The sequence below is a fragment of the Microtus pennsylvanicus genome, chromosome 10, assembly GCF_037038515.1.
Source record: "Microtus pennsylvanicus isolate mMicPen1 chromosome 10, mMicPen1.hap1, whole genome shotgun sequence".
NCBI lineage: Eukaryota > Metazoa > Chordata > Mammalia > Rodentia > Cricetidae > Microtus > Microtus pennsylvanicus.
In genome coordinates, this window is record NC_134588.1 from 98,943,351 (window position 1) to 98,960,642 (window position 17,292).

General features: G+C 52.0%; 1 protein-coding gene across 1 annotated transcript in view; it reads right to left on the minus strand.

Annotated features, from left to right (window-relative positions):
* Window positions 1–1,253: 1,253 nt before the first annotated feature.
* The window catches only part of Stum (stum, mechanosensory transduction mediator homolog), a 48,095-nt gene continuing 32,056 nt past the window's right edge, over window positions 1,254–17,292 (minus strand). The window contains exons 2-3 of the mRNA XM_075989316.1: window positions 11,601–11,780; window positions 1,254–7,552 (exon numbers count right to left, since the gene is read on the minus strand). Of these exons, the coding sequence (XP_075845431.1) occupies window positions 7,518–7,552; window positions 11,601–11,780 (215 nt within the window). The 3' untranslated portion in view covers window positions 1,254–7,517. The remainder of the gene's footprint in view (window positions 7,553–11,600; window positions 11,781–17,292) is intronic.

Here is a 17,292-nt window from a genome sequence, read left to right on the forward strand (position 1 = left end):
GACAGTAACACTGCAGGCATGTCCTGCTTGTTCCTCCAGGCTGCTGCTCCTGAAGCAGCCACAGCGGATGATGCACTTAGTCAACCAAGCTCGACATTCATGACCCCTGAGATGCCCTCGGGCATTCCTTAGGGACTGGGAAGCACAGAGGCTAATTATCTCCAAAGCTTTGATCTTTTACTACCCACATGGGTTCCATCTCATTAGATTTTTTTTCTGCCTATCCAGAACTTTCTAGATTCTTCATGAATCTGTATATGTTCTAGAGTTTCTCTTCCCTCTGATTTGTGGTCTTATACCTATTGCAATCAGTTGGGGTAAAGAAATTATTTTCATTTTTCTTGTATTTGTTGAGACTGGCTTTGTGCCATATATGGGTGGATGCTCCATGGGCTTCTGGGAAGAATGCAAACTCTGCAGCGTTTGAATGGCATGTTCTGTAGATCTCTGTTAAGTCCATCTGGTGTACTATCCCATTTAATTTTGATATATCTGGCTTGGGTTTTTGTTTTGTTTTGTTTGTGGGGATGACCTATTGGTGAGAGTGTGGTATTGAAGTAACCCGGTATTATCATGATAAGGTTAATCTGAGACTTTCCTCCTAATAGTATATTTTATGAGATTGTGTGCACCTGTATTCAAGACACATGCATTTAGAATCATAATGTCCCCTTGATGGATTGCTGCTTTAGTTTGAAGACTGTTTTGTCAGATCGTAGACCACCTTCTGCATTCTTCTATCTGTAATGTGTTTATTCCCCTCCATCAGTGAATGTGCTGAGTTCCCTAGGTCTCTGGGCATTAGCCAATGAAGATGTTGGCCAGGTTGTAGACGAGACTTTACCATTCCCTCCTTGCTTCAGAAGACCCCACACGATGGCCAACAGCCAGCTAGCTCTCAGTTCTGACTGTCGTACCCAGATGCTCATTTATGGAAGGCACCATTTCAACATGCATCTCATACACATTTCCCTTGTCAGCCAGTCCAGCTGCCAAGAAAGGAAATGGGCTCCCTCTGCACACATCCAGGGCTGGGTCCTGGCGCTTTGTTGGGAGTATGCATCCCTGGCTCCAAAGGTCCTGGTGAGCAGAGAGAACGTTGGATCCGTTCCCCTGGAGAAGGGAAGGCGGCCCACAGAATGGGAAGATCAGCAGCTGAGGTTGGAGAGAGAGAGGGATGGAAGCATTTAGAGCGGGTTGGAGATCTGCCTGGTTACCGAAATGGAAGACATGGGAACTTGAGAAGCCACCAGAAAGGTCACATGAATGTTTATTACATAGAAAAGAGGAAAAGGAAGACAATGTTTCCAAAACCATATTCCCAAGGATTAAAAAAAAAAGAATTAGAATGCCGAAGAAAAGCCATGCTTTGTGTATTTATAACAGGACTGCGTGTGTATGTACACATATGTATATGGAGATATGTACACGGGCTTTGTTGCTGTGGGAGATTCTCCATCACATGTAAGCGGCACTACCGGAAAGCCGGGGTTCAAAGCTGTTGGGAAGCTGGAGAAGCAGGAGCCCCCGCTCTGCTCCTGTGGGGCCCTGCGGGAGCCTGCGCCAAAGCCGCCCTGTCAAGCCTGAGGACACCAGGAAAATTTAGCCAAAGTCAGATCTGGGCCCCAGTTTGCAAAGCCAGGCAAGTCTGGAATCTTCCCTAGGGCTGAGCTATTTCAAGTAGTCTCCAATCTTTGGAATGGGCTGGCAATGCCGCCCCGCCCCCTGGCTGGACTGGGGCACGTGGGCACCCCGTGAGTAGGAGTAAGGAAAAAAGGCCCTGGAACTAGTCAGAGAACATGAAAATGTACAGCAGTTAATCTAACAGAGACAAGAGATCCAAACGAAGCCAACAGCGACACCAAAGCAGTAATTCACAACACAACACGTGCCCAAAATTCAGTGATACAGCCAGGGTCTTCATGTGTTGCTGAAAACAAAAGAGCAGCCTGTGCGACAGTGTTCAACTGTGCCTGTGAGGACGGCTGGCTTCGGCTCCATGGAAGCCTGCAGAAGTTAGTCACAAGCCCCATCATGGCTTCTCCCCGATCAAAACTTTCCTCGTCCTCTATTCCTTGCTCGCTCCTGGGCTGGGAAAGGCAGTGCAGGAGAAGTTCAGAAAATCAAAGTGCTGTCTGAAACCCGAGAAAGGCCCCCAGGAAGGCGGCACCGCACCCTCCTTGCCCCTCCCACATAGGACCACACTTGGACCCCGGTACTTCAGTGGATCTGGATTTGGTGCAGTGAGGATCCTGAACCCAAAGACCCCATAAGAGAGAGGAACCGGTGTGCACAGGGGATGCGGCTGGGGACGTGTGACTGATTGGGATGAGGACAGTGGTGACACAGCTTTCTTGAGTCGTCTGCCATGCTGGGGTAGGGCTTCTGTGACATAGCTTACCAAGAGTTATCCATGCTCCAGTAAGTAACCCCATAAACTCACTGGGTCCCAGACTTAACGTTGGTGGAATCATTTCTTTAGAACTTTGGTGACCTGTCTGGGGGCAAAGAGGCACTTCTCTGGGTCTCCCCAGGAAAGGTCACTTGCCCTGGGACGAGGTGGGGTGTAGAAGGGGGTTGGAGCATGCTGGACCGACCAGTGTTCGTTTTGCCAGGAGGAATCGACTCTCCCAACTCTGGGGCTGCCAGCCTTTTGGAATAGTGAGGTCCACATGCCACCCCGCCTGGATGGATGGGTCTGCATTCTCTAAACCCCTGGCTTTGGCAGGACTTTTGGGAAATGAAGGACTGGCTTTATTCCTATACTGTCGTGGACATGGAGGGTACTTGGGACCACTCTAATTGGGATCCATTCTGTCGTGGTGCATCATGGGATTGAGGCTGGGTCATGCTCTGAGTGAAATCACACCTCCGCGAACTCAGGAACATTCAGAAGCTCTCAAAGGCTGACAGGAAGAAAAGGAAGACTGCAAGCTCTGAACCTTTCCCTCAGCACTCTGCTGGCCTCTTCACAGCACTATGTCCCTGCCGCTGCCCAAGATCATCTCCAGGCCCCCTACAACCTCGGCACAGAACTCTCCCGAAAGATATCGAGCAGCTGGTCCTTGAAGAAAGGGTCTCTCCCACTTTGCTGTCACTGATGGAAGCTGGGTACTGCAGGAGTGTGGCCTGGAGGGCATCTTTCATCTGAGCTCAGGACCTGAGCATTTTTAGCACTGAAGGAACATTTGCCAACTGCGGAACCCCACAGCTGGGCCAGTGGACCCCACCCCCAGGCCCATAGATGTGTCCTGGCTTCCTGCCGCCACTAGGGGGAAACCTTGGTCTGCATCGGGCACACTTCTGCCCGGGACCAAGTGACCAAGTGGCTACAGTTAGTTCTATAAACCATAGAGAAGGCCAGCCTCTGGGAAGCCATGACTGGTGAAGTTGGGGGTTTCCCAAAGCTCCCCTCTGACCCCTACAATGCAGTTAGAACATGATCCAGCGGGTGTGAGAAAGCCCAGGAGGGAGCTGTTGCCAATGCGCCGCCTTTCTGGCTCCCCAGCATGGCCCATGCTTTCTTCATGCAGGTCTCTAACAATGATACACATCACTAAAGACTGGAAAGCCTGCTCCCACCTCACATAAGCTGGAGGCATGAGTGAAGGTCGCCATCCCCCCGGACCAGCAAGGAAGAGAGCAGCTAAAGAGGGCTTAGAGAGAGATAAGTGTGTTTTGCATCTTGAGGTAAAAGGCCCACTATCATTCTGCTTTCAGGAACCTTAGACCTTTGGGGGGATTTTCCTGGTCTTGGGTTTCAGCCACTGTGTGCTAGCCTTAAGCCCAGCATTTGAGATGTACACATGATTTTTCTTTGGAACATCTTGATCCTTTTCTGTCTAGGGAACACTCTAGCCATGTGGTTTATTTTCTGCGTCTCCTTTAGCTGAGTTCTCCTCTCTGCTTCCCAGCCCCCAGCCTCCTACACCCCACAATTTTATCATGCATCAGTGCAGCCTTGGTCCTATTAGGGAACGTAGGAACTGGATCCCATGAACCAGGCAGCTCCCAGCACCAACTGTGCCAGCTGCCATCGGCTTCCACCCTCCATAAGGGGTGCGTGGAAGCCAGGAGGCATGGCTTTGAGGGCAGATGAGGTCAAAAATTCAGGAAGGCAGAGGGGGAAACACTACCCCAGCCTTCTGAAGAGGTTCATTATCCCTCCCTGTGACTCCTGAGGAGTGTGTGTCTGGGGGAGAGTCTCTGCTCTCCACAGGAACATTTAACTAAACCCCTCCCTGCAGGCGGCTCAAAGAACAGCTAAGATGAACGCTCTGGGCAACACCTGGGCCAGGCCTACTGTGGAGACTGTTTGCTGGGGCCTGGAGGCAGGTCTGGGGCCTGGGGGCAGAGAGCAGACCAAGTCCCTGTCACATCCTACTGGAGGGTTGATCCAGGCAAGGGCAGCAGTTTGGTCAGTCTGAAACTGGGAGTGGCTAATGCCATGGGGGCCACATTCCGGGGTCCCCAGTGATCTCCACAACACACTACACACCACTGCTTGACTTTAGCTTGACAAAATCTAGATCACCCTGGAAATGTCTTAATGAGAAATTATTTAGATCAGATTGGCCTGTGGGCATGTCTGGGGAGGATTATCTTAATTGTTAACTGAGCAATTCTTAGTTGTTAATTGAAATTGTTAGTTGAAGTTAACAACCACCCTGACTGTGGGTGGCACCATTTCGTGGACCTGGGCTTTGTAAGTTTACAAAAAAACTAGCTGAGCTGTGAAAAGAGCAAACAGCACGATGCCTCCTCTCTCTGTGCTGCTGATGGTGGGCGTGTGGCTAGCTGCTCCCCGACTCTGCGGTGATAGACTGTGTATCACCTGCAGAAGCAAAAAAGGAAATCAAGGCAGCAGCAGAAAGATCCCCTTCCCTCCTGCATGTTGCTTTCTTGTCCCCATATTTTATCCCAGCGGCAAAATGAAGCTAGGACACTCAGGCTCTCTGGTGCCTCATTCTTGTTCTGGGGTCCCAGGGTGGGGGGGGGGAAATGGCCACTCTGACCATGATGCCCTGGCCATGTCTCACACACCAGGATGCTCTCTGTGTGCCTGTGATTTCTGCTCCTGGCACTCATAGCCAGAGAATATGCTTCTGAATTCTTTCCCAAGGTTGGGACAGGAGCCCTGAGCTAGGCCATCTAGGGGCTTTGTCACTAAAGGACCTGTGGCCCCTAAGCACTTTATGGCTTGATGGCCTTGCTCCCTAGATCTCTGGTGGTAAATGAACTCTGGTCACCTAGATCCAGTGGTCAGCTTGGACTGTGGAGGGAATTAGCCCCTGTCCACTGTCTGAGAACAATTATGGTAAAGTTAGGCCTCACCAGGGGGCTGCTGTTTGTAGCACTATTCTGGGGGCTCCTAAGTCTACCCACATCAGCCACCTGGGGAGGGGGTGCTAAGGAGACAACTTTCCAAGCTTGAAAACCCCTGTATTAAGCCATCCCACGCCGGAACTCACGGTGACACTTGTCACTCAGAAAAGTCCCACTCGAGGCTGGCTCATGTCACTAAACAAGCGATACAAATTGCTATCTCTTCTCAACTCCCCCAGTAGCCACCCCCAGTCCAAACCAGGCAAATAGACTTCTCCCTCACTCTGAGGGCCGCTCTTGCCAAGGGCTGTTATCACTGGTTATGGGGGGAGGGGTAAAGGGCTGTGGCCTGGCAGCACGGGAGGGCTCGACCATTCATTTCCCTGTGTCGTGGATATTTGTACAGCTTTGCTACCTGATGTAGCTCCCTTGAGAGCAGTGATCTGCCAGAGTGGTAGCCCAAGACAGGTCCTGCAGACCACAGAAGCAACAGAAGTAAACATGGAAGATACAGGATCAAGGGTGCGACTTGATCCCACAGAGCCCTGGAAGAAACTAATACAGGGTAGGACAGGCAAACTGGTCCAGAGTCAGAGCCCGGAGTGAGGAGGCCACAGATTACATCTCTTCATGGTGTCAGGGGCTGTCCAGTTTGGAGGTCTGCTCCCAAAGACTGCAATTAAGAAGTCTGGTAGGGGGCTGGAGCCCCAGGGAAATGGGAGCTGCTTCCCAGGAGCCCCCATCCACCAAGGCAGAAAGTGGGCAGCTTTCTTTAGCCCTGGCCGTGCTGTGACAGAGCCTCGGCTAGATAGGGAAAGATTCTCCAAGAGGGACCCGTGGATGGCTCTAGGCCAGTGCGGCTGGGAACTGAGCTCTGGGCCTGTCCCACACGTTAGCGCTTCCTACGTTAGCAAGGGAATGAAGAGGGATACAAATAGCCGTGTCATCACTGTAATTCTGGATCGCCTGAGAAGCGATTAATTTCAGACTGGTGCCCGCAAACCTTCTGTTGGTTTCTCCTCCCATTAAGGATCTAACCCTGTATTGGCACATCCCTCCCAGGCTTGCTGCTTAATGGGGCACCAAGGTCCGCAAGTCGTGCCAACAGCGTCAGCCTCACACTGCCTCTTCTTGCAGCATGAATGAATTCCAGGTCACTCTTCTCACACTTCATATGCAGACGAGTCTCCATTGTCCCCCAGGACTTGCTCAGGAGACCTGAACAGGCGAGGCCGTTTTACAGTTCATGGGTCTCAAGACAGCAGACTCTGCACGGGTCTCTCTAGAGATATCCGCTTGCTTGGCCGCGGGTGGGAAGCCCAGACTCAGCTTGGGTGTTAGGAAATAACAATGAATGGATTCCGTCACCTGCCTCAAACCAAACCATCTGGATTTGGAAACACGTGGATGTCAGAAGGAGAGATGACCAGAAACAGTAGTAAATACATCCAAGGAGGCTGCTGGTCTGCAGCCACTCACAACTCAACCTGGTCATTTTGCATATAAACATCTGGAACTCTAGCAAAGGTGGAGCCGGTGCCACCCTCGCCTCTGGGAAGCAAAGGACACAGGCACACCCAGCAACTAAGAGGCTGGGGTGTCATCAGACACCTGTGGGGACCCAGGAACCTTTCCATGCTGGGCTACCACCTGGCCACCTTGCAACCTCTACCCTGATACTGCCCCCCAGGAGCCCACAGAGCAGATGCAGGAACCACATGATTGAATGAGGGGATGAGGACCCAGCGGAAGTATTCCATGAAGTCCTAATGCGTGGGAGAGTGTCTGATGACCTGCTCAGGGCCTGCGGCAGCCCAGCCCAACAGGCCTACGGCAGCCCAGCCCGACAGGGCCTACGGCAGCCCAGCCCAACAGGCTTGGGTGCCTGTTCAGCGGGCAGTCGGATGGGCATGCCCAGCATCCCTGGTGCTTGGTCAGTATCCCGCCGCTAGCCCAGTCCTGAAGTTCTGACCCTGTTCCTCCCATGCGCCTCTGGAGCAGAGAGAGAAGCTGGCCTCAGAGCCTGCTGAGAAAAGCAGGTGTGTTTTTCGAAATAAATAATATTTTTGAAATACTCTCTTTCTACCCCAATCTGAGAAACGGCAGAAGAGAACATGTGAAGGTCCTTGTGCCCGAAGCCACCTGGCGCAGCCCTCGCAGGACCCTGGATTTCCCTGGCAGGTCCTGTAGGCTCACAGCTGCTGTGGGATACCCTGATCCTTGTACCCTGTGAGGAAGGAGAAGAGGAGAGGCAGTTAGGGGGACACTCCCTTTAGGATTTGTCCAACATGACCCCAGTCCACAATATACTCACGAGACCTTCTTTAGCGTGTGAAGACCTTATTTGTACAGTGAGCAGTGACGATCCTACTACTCACAGGCAAGGCTATATAGGAGGAAAGAGGGAAGGAGGGAGGGAAGGAGGGAGGGAGGGAGGAAGGAAGGGAGGGATGAAGTTGGCCACCCAAGAAGGGAACAACTGTCTGACATATGTTCAGCCAGCTGGGTTGCTGGGACAGGAACAGGACTGGAGCACACTGAGTCTTCAGAACATTGTTGCTAATCGCGTGATTTTTTTTTGTTTTCCAGTATCAGAGATGAAACCCAGGCCCTCATGTGCACTGACTGGTGCTTCTCCCTGGGCTGTATCCACAGCCTTCTCTGGGAGCACTGATGATGCCAGGAAATTGTTGCTCATCGGATGGGGTTAGAGTACAGAGCTGAGACAGCAGGGAAGGGTGGACCAAGCTGTGACCCTGCCAGACATTTACCTTGGTCTAAGGAGGAAGGCCCGGAGTCCCAACTGGGTCTGTCTAGGTAGTGGGCCACCTGTCAGCCTAACAATCCAATGATGGTTAGGGGCCTAGGAGCAATAGAAGTGACGAGAGAGGCCATGAGTGGACAGAGATGGTAGAGACGTTAGGGACCTGTAATGTTAGGTACTCTCCTTTCCAAATAAAAGCTAAAACTGCAATTAACTGTTAACCAATTAAGAGGGAGGGATATCTGTGCAGGATAGAGGATGTCACTCTACCAACAGACTCACCTTGGGAGACTGCAGCCGCAGAGAAGCAAGGCAGCACCAGGAAGAGGAGAGAGAGAGAAAGAAACGGTCTGAACACAGCAGCCAAAGCACTGGGGACATAAGGTGAAGGGGTACTCCACCAAAGACCTGTGAAGACAGACTTCAACCAAGGTGGACTTAGTCTTCCCAGTGACCAGTCACAGTGGCCAGCAGCCAGCTCCAGCAGGCGATTGTATCACACTGCCCTGCCCCTGTCTGCCCAGTGCCCCCTTCAGCCATGCCCACGCCCCTGCTTGACTCCCTGGTCCCAGCCCATGCTCTCGGGGCACATTCTGGGTGATGTAGAAGAGGGACAGGTACCAAGAAGGCAGGTGTGACTGTCAAGCTAAAGATGCTACAGTGACTGGCCCTGGTCCCAGCCCAGCTCTGTCTGGGCTAAGCGATTAGTCCTGTCTACTGACTGGACCTGCATTTATAAAGTCTACTGCTTTGGGAAAGACCTGAGGAAGGAAGTCATCTTGGATCCATTAGAAATGACTTCCCAGAGCCTTGTGCTGAGACAGATATCACAAATGATTATCAACGCCAGCTGTTGATGCAGCAATAGGAAGAGCAGTTAAGAGAGCTACCAGGCAAGCGCTGACCAGCCGTTAAGCTGCTACGACTGTTGCTGTTCACTGTTATCATAGATGGAGCATCTCTGTTCAGCCAACTCTCTGATTCCTCTCAGAAGCTTTCATCTGATACTGTGGTTTGCTTGTGGCCAAGGTGTCACGTGAAACCCAACCTGTGTTTTTATGTTGAGTGGTGCCAAAGGACCAACCCTCTACCCGACTGTTCCTGGGACAAAGTCATTTGCAGTTGTTCCCTTCCTAGGGGCCATCCCAAGACACCTCCTTAGACATGGCTGCCCAGCGCAACCCCAGTGCATCACAGGAGGGGTGGCATCCATCTTTTGAAGGTGAGTGTGATATTTAGAAGAGGTGAAAAGGTGATGGCTATTGATATTGGTGGGTGTATTTGCCAGTCTGGGAAGAGGAGATAGGGACTGATTTTCTTCTGAAGACCCCCAAAAGTATTGGCAAAAAGTTTGGTGCCAAGACAGAAACTCTGAATGTATCCCAGATACCCAGGGGACTGACAAACCCACAAGGGAACCTACAGGACCAGAATAAGAGCTGGGCTGGGGGCACTGATATCTGTACATCCTTCAGCCAGATTATAGCTCTTGCATCAGCTCGTGGAGTTCCAGCCAAGCCGGCAAACTGAGAGACAGGCAGGGAGGGAGAGCATGGACCCCCATCTATACATCTTGGGATCTACATTGTCTCATCTAGGGCTAACAGGAGTGCTCTTAAACTTATGGCTTTAGTCTAGACCCCTGTTCCTGGAGATTAAGGAGAACCAAAGACAAGCACAGATGACTGATGATTTATAGTTCAACTCATGACATTTCAAGTTTAACATGTATTACTTGGGGTCCTGAGCTCATTTTTGACATGGTAGTCATGGCATGTGAAGGGCTCGGTGGGCAGTAATCTGAGGGAAGCCAAAGAGCATCTGAATTCAGGAAGCTGTGGGAACCAGATTTGGCATCAACATACGTCTACTGAGACCTAGTCTGGCGTATCCCTTACTGCCATGGCAGACCTCGAATGTCCCCTGAAGGCCCAGGTGCAAGGATTGGCCCTCTAACAGGAAGTCTATGGTATTGATGCATTTCCTTGAAGGGTATCTGGAGACTCTTGTTTCTTCTCTTTCTCTCCCCTCCCTGGAATGGCTTTTGTCCTGCCATGAAGTGCTATCCAGTCACAACTCAGAACAATAAAGCCAACCAAGCCTGAATTGTAACTCGTTTTTGTTGATAAGTTGATTTATCCTGGGTGTTTGTTACAATAACAGAAAGAGGCCTCCCACGCTTTCTAGAATAGCTGCACTTCCTAGATCTAACTGGGAATGGGATCTGGGGCCTGCAGACGTCCCCACATGTCCCCGGGGAAGTGGCCACGTGCTCCTGGGACATCCACAGTGAAAGTGAGACTCACAAGGGGTCATCAGATGCAGGGTGAGTTCACCTTGAGCTGAGGCTCTTCCAGGCAGACAGGAATGTTCCCCTCACTGCCACCTGATGCTCCTCCCCTGGCTCTAGGACAGCCTAACAGTCCAAACCACTGACTCCCTCTCTGAATTCTGGGAAGTCTTGCTGTCAAGCCTGGCACCATGGCCACCCACACTGAGTCAGTCCCACCCGGCTTTGACACTTGAACCTTCTCTAGAGGGGTGATTTGATTAGTCACTGACTCTGGTCCTAGCATTATGTATGTGCCTGAGTTTCCTGCATCTTTCAAGAAACCCCATCTAAGGCTAAGTAGGTTCTGGACCATTCTAGACTATTCTAGGTCATTCTTTGGCCTCTGTCACTTGGCTTCTCCTCCTGCCTCTAGGGGCCCTCACCTGGTACAGCTTTCCTCCACACTGGTGATTCAGCCTGTACACCCAGTGAGGAGCAGCGTGTAGGGACGGGGTATGAAAAGCAAGTGACTGAAGAGATGTGGCCCCAGTTATTCCACCCAGTGAGGTGGAAACAGGAATGGAGGTACAGGAAAACAGCTGCTCAAGACAGGTGATGTCTGATTGAAGAGTCTGCCAGGTTATTTTTGAACTGATCATTTGCCTTTGGTAAGTTTGATCTTGTAACTTCGTACACTTCCCCAAAACACTTTCGTGCCTAAACTGACTTTGCATTAACAATAACTGAATCAATAAGACCTTCAAAGACAGTGAGAACTTGTAAGGCTTGGCACCAACCAACCAAAGAGTGAGTTTAACCCCGCGAGGAGTCATTCCGCTCTGTGTGTACAACACAGTTACACGGCTTCCTGCGGGTGAAGACGAAACTGTGATGTGGACACACAGCCACGGGCTGGAGACCGACCACATTCCGAATACACCAGTTTACCCCGGCTCAGTGGGAGAACGGCTTCCTCGACGGAGGCGGGGAGTGATGTCTTTGCTGGAGAGGGCCCTCCCTGGGAGACCCACCCTGCAGGGCTGGTATGGTAGAGAGGGCTCAGGAAAGGTGGCCTTGGCACTAGGGCAGAAGACCAGGTGCGCCCTTGGAAGCCATGTCTTTGGGGTGAGAGGTCCTAGCCAAGTGTAGGCCTCCTGTCCCTCCTAGGCTCCTCCCACAGCTCTGGCACCCTGCCAGACCCCACCCCGCTCTGCCCTCAGCACACCAGCCGCTACTCACTGGCAAGGATGACCATGTCCATGCCCCAGAAGATGCTCATGATCCAGCCCACCATAACGATAGCTGTGAGCACCTGAATTAGGGCCGCAGCGATATTCAGCCAGAAGACGCAGCACACATGCCTGTCTGGGAGGTCAGTGCGAGCCCCACACAGCACAGTGAAGGCCGAGACGAAGGTACCTGGGAGAGGCCAGAGGGAGCAGAAGGGACAGCTTCAGGAGAGGCCACAAGACTGCCAGCCCACCCCCACAGCTCAGAGAGAAACGGGAGGTCCTGCACCCGTCCTCTGGGCCTCTGTCTTGCTCAGGTCCTAGCCACAGTCTGTCTCCAAGGTGAAGAGATTAGGACACCTCCTGGAGGAGGTGTGACACGGAACCGCTAGGGCCCAGCGCTAAGCCTGTGGGTTCTGGAAAACAGGAGTCATTGGTGAGCCAGAAGTCAGTCTCAGAGGTTGAATTCCAGAGAGATGGGGAACCAGGAAGTAATCTCAGCCCACGTGATGCTTGCTCGCTAGGAGACAGGACTGGGACCTGGGACTGGTGGAGTACGGGACTGTAGCCAGACAGTCTCAGAGCATCCCTGATGTTTCCATAACCATTCCAACCACAGGGGTGGGGTGTAGCAGAAAGAGCCACCTGGGGGGTCCCCTTCCCTCCCCTCCCTTTCCATTCCCCCTTTCCACCTGTCTTACCCCTGTTGGGGATACCTGCTCTTTATCGAGTTTTACTTGACTATAGCTCTTCTCTGATGTGAGCTTTGAGCCCCGCCTCCCCCCACCCCCACCTCCCCCACCTCCCACCCCATCACCCATCCCCACCCCTGCACAAGGACTCAGCAGAGTTCTCGTTCTCCCTAGAGGTGCTCACAACAATTACCACAAGCTTAGAGGCTTCCACAACACAAATGCATCTTTCCTCTGTTTTGGAGGTCAGGGCAGTCTGAATGGGGCTTCAGGCCTAGTATGGACTACCATTTCCTGTTGCCCCAGCTTCTAGAAGCTGCCTATGGTCATGGCTCATTGCCCCTTGCTCCATTGCCAGAGCCAGCAGCAGAACATCCTGTCCTTGATCTGCTGTCCTCTCATCCCTGGACCCTGGTCCTGCTGCCTGCCGTATGTGGGGACACACTTGGATAACTCCATCCCTGAACTCTGGTCCTGCTGCCTGCCTTATGTGGGGACACACTTGATGATGTCATCCCTGAACCCTGGTCCTCTTGCCTTATATGGGGACACACTTGAATACCTGCATCCCTGAACCCTGGTCCTGCTGCCTGCCTTATGTGGGGACACACTTGATGATGTCATCTCTCAAGATCTCCTGCTTCATCGTGTCTCAGAGCCCCTTTTATCACATAAGTTCACATAGTCACAGGTGTAGGGACTGGGACGCAGATGTCTGTGGGGGCAGGTATGCAGCCTTCCACTCTATCTTATAAAGAGACTCAGAAATTAACTACGTTGCTCAAAGTCACAGTCACAAGTTGACTCCCACAGTGACCCCAAGGGTCAATGACCTGTCAAAAGAAGGTCAGGATCTAAATTAAAACATTTGAGAAATTGGCCTATGGACTGGTGACCATTCTCAGGACCCCAGTTCTCTCTGTTCCCACTCTTGAGAACACTGAGATTGTCCGTTCAGTTCCCGCTGAACCTGGTGTCTATTACCCCCTTCCTATTCCCGCTGAACCTGGTGTCTATTACCCCCTTCCCATTCCCACTGAACCTGGTATCTAACCCCCCTTCCCATTCCAGCTGAACCTGGTGTCTATTACCCTCTTCCTATTCCCGCTGAAACTGGTGTCTAACCCCCTTCCCATTCCCACTGAACCTGGTATCTAACCCCCCTTCCCATTCCAGCTGAACCTGGTGTCTAGCCCCCCTTCCTATTCTCACTGAATTTGGTATCTAGCCCCTGGTTCCTGCTCACCGGCTCCTACTGGCTTCCGGACACCGACTTTACTCTGGTCTGCCCTAATGCCTAAGATAGAGGCTGAGGGACTGAGTCTAGCCGCTGATTTCTCCTCCTGACCCTCCCCACGCTCCTCCTCATCTGAACTACTACCCACAATGAAGGCCCCACCCCCTCTCCCCATCTCCTTTCCTTTCAGATCTCCAACAAGGGGGCGAGGTACCTCTCTCACAGCAGGTGGTCTGTGGAGGCCCCAGAAGCCCTGGTACCGAGTGCCTTCAGACCCTATAGCACTACCTGCAGCATTTCTGTAGCAGATATGGTGCCCAGGCTCCCCAATACCCCCGAATGCCTGAAGTGCCCAGGGCTCTGTATTTCCAAACAACTCCGCCCCCCCGCCCCCCCCCCCCCCCCCCGCCAAGGAACGATGAAGCTCAGTACAGCATGACACCCAGGAAGCTGGCCTTGCACCAGCCACACAGGCCTAGCATGGAGCATGGCAATCCTATGGAAGCTGCAAAACCAAGCTCTTGTCTCCACAGGATGGGCGGTCCAGCAGGGGCACACAGTGGCTGAGGACTCTTCTTTCTGGATGATGAGACAAGGTTACCCCTTGCAAGTCTGTATAAGCTGTCTTGGGCACTAACTCAGTCCTGTCCTGGCAGCCTGTAGTGCTTCAGACACTCATACTCCACTGGGAAGATTAAGGGCCTATGCAGAGTCCCAGAAACCAAGACATGAGACCCACCTTATCCAGTGGGGAGAGGGAGGTGAGTTTCAACAGCCCTGGGGCAGCAGTGGTGACATGGATAAGGGGCTGACGTGAAAATGAGGACTAGCTGGATCGCTGTGGAGGACTCTGAACGCTGGGGTGTGACTCTGCCTAACCTGCAGAGAGCAGAGCTCCAGGGAGTGGTGAGCAGGAGAGGGATGGGATGGGAAAGGAGCCGTAAGGAAGCGAGGCTGGCAGCGGGTGTTGTGGACGTAGAAACAACCTCTAAGAAGTGTCAGGGACACGGAGGACTCGAGAAGTACATGGCACCATCCTCGCTGCTGCTGGAGTACCATGTGTGGGGAACAGGAGATGAACACAAGCCGACAGCGTTACACAAGAGAACCCTGCAGATGTAAGAAGGTGGTGGGAGAGGAACCCAAATGCGTGGGGAAAATATTAAGTGAAAATAACACAGATGCCATTACAGCAGCACTAGTGTGCTGAGCTCATGCTACCCCCTCTCTACCTACGCTGCTTTTTTTTTAAAAAAAAATTATTTATTTATTAGAGGGAGACCCACATGCCCCGGCATGTGTATAGAGATCAGAGCAAGAATTGACTCTCTCCTCCTACCATGTGAATTCCACGGATCAAGCTCAGGCCTGCAGGCTTCATGACTGACACCTCTGCAAACACACAAACATGCAAGCCTGTATATGTACACATGCAACTCCCCAACACACTCAAAATGGGGAAGGCATTTTTTTTTTCTTTTTAGACAGAGCCTCACGTAGCTAGTCTGCCCTTGAAATCCTGACCACCACCCCCCACCTCTATCTCCCAAGTGCTGGAGTTACAGGTCTGTGTTACCGTGTCCAGCTAAAAGCTTCATTCATAATGATATTCATATATCCACGAGTCACCCCACCCATTGTCACTCACTGTGGACTTTTGCCAAGGCACAGTGACCCTCTGTCTCTGTAGCTATGGCCTCCCTTCTCTCTTCCTGCCAAGTAAAACATCTCTATAATAGGGCTTCTCCCCACCACACACACACAGGGTGTGTTATATAGATAGTGCAGGTTAACAATTTGAAATCTCGGCCTCAGTCTCCCACGTGCTGGGATCACAGACTTGCCCCATCGTGCCCAGCTCAAGGTAAGCATCTGTCATTACTGATAGAAGATGGATGCTCATCAGAACTGCCGAACTGACAGACCACAGATCTCCGGGCTTGCCTGTAGTTAGCTGATGTGGGAAGACTCATTGTAACTGTGGGCGGGACTATTCCTGAGCATAAGGTCCTGGACTGAACAAAACGGAGAAAGAGAGCTGAGCAGTAACTGAGCATGCGTTCCTCAGTCCGCTTTTGTACTGCACGTGCAAGGCTGGCCAGTTGCCTCAAGCTCCTGACACCTGACTTCACCACCATGATGGACTGACCTGTGGAGTGTGAGCCCTTGAGTTGCCTTGATCAGGGCATGTTATTACAGCATCAGAAAAAAGAAACTGAGGCAGAACCCAAAGCAGTTTGCACATGAGAAACCGTAGATGGAGGCTCCTGAAGGTGTAGACTCTAGAGTTCCAATGCCAGCCCTTGAAGGCACAAGGACAGCGCTGGAACTTGCTTATCTAAAAACACTAAACAGAGGCTGGAGTGTAGCTCGCTCTCACGCATGAAGCCCCGGGTTCCATCCTCAGTACCAAAAATAAGCAGAAGACAAGCATTCCCCCAGCTGACTCAGATGGGCAGCTAGGTCTGAGAATTCTCACTCGGGGCTGCAGAGATTTGCCTCGATCTTATCAATAACTCAAGTGTCCACGGTTTCGCCCTTTTGATCAGTGTAGTAGCTTCTCCATGTTGCAGGGCAGGGCTGCTCTGGGATCTGTGCCCTGGGCATGCTACTTCTGTGACCACGGCACCAGCGGGCACAGAGAAATGATAGCCTCAAACTGTGGGGTCTGTGCTCCATAGCCCCAGGCATGCAGGCACAGGTGTGTGTTCCCCACATCCTACCACGGCTGTGACAGAGCTCGGCAAGCAGTTGCAGCCTGAGGAAGGCCTTCCCACAGAGTCATACTTGACACAGGCCATGCCAGTTTCCTACCACAGGCCCTCTGGCTACCATTCCATCTTTGAGGTGTCTGTGCCCAACTTCCCCCAAGGAACTCAGGATGCAGGTCTGAGCCAGACAGTGGGAGGAGAAAGAGCCCTATACCCCCTTCTCCCACCCCTTCGAAGTCCCCAAAGGGCTTGCCTGGGGTGGAACTCTGGGCAGAGTTCCCAGAACTTCCTTCTATTCCCTCCCCCACTCCTGTCAGGAGTAAAAAGTGAGCCATGGAGTCACCCCTCCAGGAGAGGGGGTGGCTTTGCTTATGAGAATAGAGCCCGGGGGCTGGAAAGGTCCATCCTTCGCATTCTCATGGGTTCAGCTTCGTGAGCATCACATGGGAGCTGTAGAAGGTGATGGGTTTGGGTCAGAGGAGAGCGTACTGACGCTTGGAGCTTGGACAAGGGCAGGACTGCCCCCTGCCCTTCGTGAAGCTGCTGCTGCTACTGCTGCAGTAAAAATACATAATAAAGAAAGAAACCTTTAAAACACACACCCTTGGGTGCTAGGCTGTAAATTAGGCCTGACCCCAGATGTGCCCCACCGCTGGCTCTGCAGTTGTTCCGTTGTATGGGTGGTAATGAAGCTAAATGCCTTTATCACTGAACAGAGTCATCCATCTACAGGGCCTGGCTGAAAACAAGCTTTGGGGACCAGGAAGACAATGGCAAGGAAGCCCCAACCCTACTGTACAGCCATTTGGAAATTCAAGCCATTCCCCTAGAAACAGGCCCCACTGAAGATAGCCTGGTTCAGGGCAGGTAAAGAGATATTGCATTAAAGCCACACTCAACCCTAGGAAATGCCAGTTCTCAAGGGAAGCCTGAGGGAAAGAGAATTAGAAGGCCACAAACATTTTTGGATAAAAACCCTGGGGACAATGTTTAGTGTGGCCCTGAAAGTAAACAGCTCAGTCTCTAGCCTCAGCCAGCTGGCTTGTCAGCAAAGTCACCCTT